Genomic DNA, 6111 nt, shown 5'->3' on the forward strand with positions numbered 1-6111 from the left:
ACCACTTATCTTTATTACATTTATGACTGCATGGTGGTACAAAGCATGCTATCCGCACGCTTCTTGTCCTCATGCAAGGCCTGGGTTGTTGTGTCTCAAAGCGTGGCCTTCTCCTCCTGCGCCACCCTCCTCCTGTTCCATCACGTGTGCTGCTGCTGGGTTAGCATTACCGGTCCCTTTTCCTGGAACCTCTTATATGTATTACATTTATGACTGCATGCCGACAAAAAGCATGTTACCTGTGCAAAGAAAACAGACATTTCCCGCATTTAAAAGACAGTTTTCCCTTTGAAACTTTAAAATCGATTTTCTCAAAAACTATAAGCTCTTTTTGCTAAATTTTTTTTTCCTCTTGTACCCACTCCCAAGGTGCACATACCCTGTAAATTTGGGGTATGTAGCATGTAAGGAGGCTTTACAAACCACAAAAGTTCGGGTCCCCATTGACTTCCATTATGTTCGGAGTTCGGGTCGAACACCCGAACATCGCGGACATGTTCGGCCTGTTCGGCCCGAACCCGAACATCTAGATGTTCGCCCAACACTAATGCTGTCATGTGATCATCTATGCAGTCATAACTATAATAATAAAAAACAAAAATAAATGGATATGTGGTAACAATTACTCTGCAGGGTAAACAAAAATAAAATTCCTTTCTAATACAATTTATGTGAATAAAAATTATTTCATTTTCGATTATGAAAGCACTAGAGGCCAATAACAACACTGAGATGATCCCTTTGGCTGTATGCAGTCTCTGTGTTCTCACTCATGGGAGTTGTACGTTTGTATATTACATTCAGCATAGCTCATTTAGACTGGCTAAGTCTTGTGCGAAAGGAAATCAAAGTCTTTTTTCAGTGTGGAGTGAGAGATGGAAAAACGTATTTTTAAAAAGCCAGTAACAAAGCTATTGAAATGCTTAAGTGAACCCGAGGTGAGTGACATGGAGGCTGCCATATTTATTTCCTTTTAAACAATACCAGTTGCCTGGCAGCCCTGCAGTAGTGTCTGAATATCACCAGAAACGAGCATGCAGCTATTCTTGCCAGCTCTGACAATATTGTCAGAAACACCTGATCTGCATATGCTTGGTCAGGGTATATGGCTAAAAGTATTAGAGGTAAAGGATCAGTAGTAGCGCTGCCAGGCAAATGGTATCGGTTAAAAGGAAACAAATATGGCAGCCTCCATATAACTCTCACCTTGGGTTCACTTTAAAGGGAACCTAAGGTGAGAATGGATATGAAGGCTGAAATATTTTTTTCTGTTTAAACAATGCAAGTTGCCTGGGTGTCCCCCTGATCCTGTGTTAATGCTTTTAGCCATATACCCTGGCATGTACATCATGTCTTCTGACTGAAAGGATAATGGTAGCATGAGGGATATGGTGGCTGCCATATTTATTTCCTTTTAAACAATTCCAGTTGCTTGGCTATCCTGCTGATCCTCTGCCTCTAACACTTCTAGCAATTTATTTATCACATTATTGTCAAATCTGTCAAATCAGCTGTACTACGCTTGTTTCTGCTGTTATTCAGACACTTCTGCAGCCAAATACATCAGCAGGAGAACTGGTATTGTTTAAAAGAAAACAAATATGGCAGCCTCTATATTCTTTCCACTTCAGTTGTCCTTGAAGACTGACTGAATTAGCTGCATTCTTGTTTCAAGTGTGTGATTCAGATACTACTGATGCTAGGGTATGTACACCCACAGTGAGTGTGGCCTGCAGGGACCAGGACTAAACGTCTCAGTCGACATTTTGGGAAGTAGCACTGCTGCTATGGAGAGAGCAGGAGGGATGATGAGCAGGTGCAGCACATGATGGACCAGCTTCTGGTGGGAAGGTTAGGTAGGGGAACAATGCTAAGATGATCCACCACTCTAGATATTTCTGTGATACACCAGTGACTGTACACACAATACATTTTTGCCATAGATGACCCTGACCACCACCTCTGCCAAGTTTAGACAAGCATGTGTATAACATTTTAGCCACATAGAGGTTTAAAACTTGATTACTTTTCAGTGAGTTTTTTTTTAGGCTGACTGCAGACAAACTGTGACAGCAAGCAAAGGGGAACCTTGTTGTGAGTTTGGGTGAGACCATAAAATGAAGACATTTATTGAAAATTAGTTTTTGTATGTTGGGATATGCTCTATTAGTGTTATGTAGTGGGAATGCAAAGGTGAAAAAAACTTTGGTACTGTCCATTTATTCTTAAAGGGACTCCGAGCTCTACTTAAGAAGTAAAATAGTACTCACCCGGGGCTTTCTTTAGTCCAGCGCTGGTCGGGAGGTCCCACGACGGCGTCCTGGCTCCTCTCCTAGGCCCCGCTCCGGAATAGCTGGATGGCGGCAGCCCGGCGACATTCGGCCGAGTGTCGGGCTCCTTCTTCCTGGTATGACGCGGCTGATGTCACCACGCCAGCCACCTCGCGTCATCACGGCGGCCGGCGTGGAAGTACGGCGCATGCGCGTTTTAATCGCGAATGCGCAGTACTTTCACGCCGGCCGCCGTGATGACGCGAGGCGGCCGGCATGGTGACATCAGCCGCGTCATACCAGGAAGAAGGCTGCCGCCGTCCAGCCATTCCGAAGCGGGGCCTAGGAGAGGAGCCAGGACGCCGTCGTGGGACCTCCCGACCAGCGCTGGACTAAAGAAAGCCCCGGGTGAGTACTATTTTACTTCTTAAGTAGAGCTCGGAGTCCCTTTAAGTCTTAGCTTTTTAAATCGCACCATATTGCAAATATTGAGTATTAATGTGCGTAGTAACATGTTTATTACAGAAAATGTGCATGTGCACACACACCCACTCACAGATGTCCATGCATGCACACTTTTGGGGCTGCCCGTGGCACTGGCAATAACCGTTCCTGAAAAAAAATTGGTATGTTCTTAAAAAGTGGGAGTTTGCTGTATGCTGGGCTCTTTTCTTATTTGAGCTCCATCCTGTTTGAGGCCGGTTTCACACTGGGGATTGGCGTCAGAGGTGTGGTGCAGCACAAGCCTTCGGGGATTACCGTGTTAGTACACGGCAATCCCAGTCTGGCACCTGGCCAAGCAGGAATTGACGCTCACTTCCTGTGGCAGAAGCTATCATGTGCATGGAAGCGTATTGTTATATATGCTTTGGCACATACGTGCCATGTAAAATGTACAGCGGGCATTTTAACACACACTCGTTGCCATAGGCTTACATGACTTACGGTCCGCTGCAGGTCGCCGCAGAACCGCACGGTATTGTAGGTTTGCTCTTGCGTCGGGGATTCAGCAAAAACATCACTTCAGTTGTATCGCATTGCACCGCGCCGGTATGAAAGACCTCATAGCCTTTCAATGCCCTGCAGTGGGGTGCAGTAAAAATATCACACCGCACCGCCCCAGTATGAAAGGGCCCTAAATAATCAATACAAGAAGATTATGTTCCAGGGAGACCTGGTGTGAAATCTTCAGGTATTGAGGAACGGATTACAAGAAGCAAAGGTAGACAATCATTATTAGTTTGCCAAAGGTAGTCACGGCAATTTCTATTAAAATGTATTTTTTATGTGGGGGGAGGGTTCTTCCTTACTACCTTTCTGCTAGTGCATTATACATCTTCCTCCAGTCACTCTGTCAGGTCTATCTAGTCTCAGATTCCATGATCCTTGTAAGGGGGAGCAGAGCAACTATAAGGGATAGGCTGGGCCACCAGAGAGGGGGTTAGAGGAACATGACAAGACAGGAAGAGGTGCCTTTAGAAGGTAGGCTTACCTTTACTTGGATGGCAGACTCAGATAACTTAATACAGGAGCCTACAGTATATTCAGGTTGCATTTTGTAGGAAGAATCACATTTTTTCAGGTTAAAATCTTATTAGCGAGCTAAGCATCTCTTTTTGTTCTTCTCCAGGCCCCAGATGAATATCATGGATTGTGCAAACCACACATCTTCAGACATGTTCATTCTTCTAGGTTTGTCAGAGGTCCCTCACCTCCAAGTCATCTGTTTCCTACTCTTCTTAGTGATGTACATACTAACAGTGTTGGGAAATGTTCTCCTGCTCCTAGTGGTGAGAATCAACTCAAATCTGCAGACCCCCATGTACTTTTTGCTGCGCAACCTTTCCGTCATAGACTTTGGCTTCTCATCCAGTGTTGTTCCTGAAATACTGGTGAACACTCTTTCCAAGGACCGAAGTATCTCTCTGGTGGGTTGTGCTGTCCAAATGTTTGCCTATGTAGCGTTAGGACAAACAGAGTGCATTCTTCTTGCCGTCATGGCCTATGACAGGTTTGCTGCTATCTGTAAACCCCTGCACTACAATACTATCATGAACAAGACTTTATGTGTCTATTTAGTGGCTGGATCATGGAGCTTTTGTTGCATAACCTCCACCATGCATGTTGTTCTGATCTTTGTGAAGCCTTTTTTTCACTCCATTCATATTAACCATTTCTTCTGTGAGATCCCTCTTTTACTGCAAATATCTTGCAGAGACACGAGGCTCAATCAGGCACTAGTGTATGTAACCGCAGTAATCATAGTCGTGTGCTCCTTTTTTCTGATCATCATTTCATATTTAAACATAGTCTCCACTATCCTTAAGATCCGTTCCTCACGTGGAAGGCAAAAAACTTTCTCTACATGCAGTTCCCACCTTATGGTTGTTGCTATCTACTTTGGGACCATTATGTTCATTTATTTGAGACCCTCTTCAACCCACTCTCCAGAATCAGACAGAATATTTTCCATGCTGTATACAGCAGTGACACCAATGTTAAATCCTTTCATCTATAGTGTAAGAAATAAGGAGGTGAAAGGGACAGTAAAAAGGATTTGTGTTGCTTTAAAGACATGATTTTCATATCCAGAAAAAGAGGCATCAAAGATTCTGGCACTTTTTGTATCTCATTGCCTGTAATACTCACCTGTCCATGATTCTGCCTGGGTGTCTACCTCTCTGCATGCAGCCTGGGTGTTTTGGCTTTTCCAGTAAGCCAGCACCTATACAGTAAGACATCACTGGGCTAGACTCCGTATCACTACTGAGCACGCCCTAGTGGCTGCAGCTCAAGCACCTTGAATCTGCCAAGAGAAAAGTGCAGTAAAGTGTTACAGTATTTGTCTTGTCCAGTACGCACATTGACTTTGCACATGCACAGAGATTGGTGCATGTGATTATGCAAGCACAACACACAAAAATGTGCAGCAAAGCAGCGTTCCTTGCCTATAATAGCCATGGCCGACAAACATCCAGCGCTGATACCTCTGACATGGTTGCACCTTAAGGCGCGTACACACGCCATACACACGACGGGTCCACACGTGCTACTGTCGGCTGAATGTCCGCCCAGCGGGAGGGTCTGGCGGACCCGTCATGTGCGGAAGTATGGCGAGTGTACGCGCCTTTACCTAGTACTATGTGTTTGCCTGCCTATCTGTTCCTGATTGATAGCCCTGTCCTCAACCCAGCTTACTTAGCATCTGATCCTCTGCTTTGACCTCTGCATGTTCAACTTGTAACCAACCTGCTGCCTGCCCTGACCTCAACTTGCAACCTCACTCAAGACTGCCCCAGCCATATATAAGTCTTTAATGGACCCTCACAAAGGCCAACAATCTAATCCCTATCATAATCCCATGTCCATTGCAGTCTTGGAAAATTTTTAGACCATACAAACTCTGTTCCATATTGCCCCGGCTATTTGAACCGGAGACTCAGCACTGCAAGGCTGCTAGGATGCTATTCACTACACCATCATGCTGCCTTCTACAGTTAAAATTCTAATATAATAATTAAATCACATGACCAGACACTACTAATATATGGGAGTTAGAAACAAGTCTTATGTGTGTGTGTGTGTGTGTGTGTGTGGGGGGGGGGTCAGTAGATTAAACCGGCACCATCTAGTAAATATAAGCTCTTTAATTTCAAAAGACAGCTATCATAGCGACGTTTCAGGGCAGCCGCCCCTTTATCAAGCTAAGCTGTCTGCAATAGGTATAGCTATTGCAGTCAGCTTAGCTTGATAAAGGGGCGGCTGCCCTGAAACGTCGCTATGATAGCTGTCTTGTGAAAATAAAGAGCTTATATTTACTAGATGGTGCCAGTTTCATCTA

At 44.7% G+C, this 6111-nt stretch overlaps 1 protein-coding gene across 1 annotated transcript; it reads left to right on the forward strand.

The window, feature by feature from the left end:
• The first annotated feature begins 3916 nt into the window (after positions 1–3916).
• On the forward strand, positions 3917–4849 carry LOC137531673 (olfactory receptor 1M1-like). Its single transcript, XM_068251626.1, has one exon. It carries the CDS (start codon positions 3917–3919, stop codon positions 4847–4849), a length of 933 nt encoding a protein of 310 aa, XP_068107727.1.
• Positions 4850–6111: the final 1262 nt, after the last annotated feature.

The sequence above is a fragment of the Hyperolius riggenbachi genome, chromosome 9, assembly GCF_040937935.1.
Source record: "Hyperolius riggenbachi isolate aHypRig1 chromosome 9, aHypRig1.pri, whole genome shotgun sequence".
Taxonomy (NCBI): Eukaryota; Metazoa; Chordata; class Amphibia; order Anura; family Hyperoliidae; genus Hyperolius; species Hyperolius riggenbachi.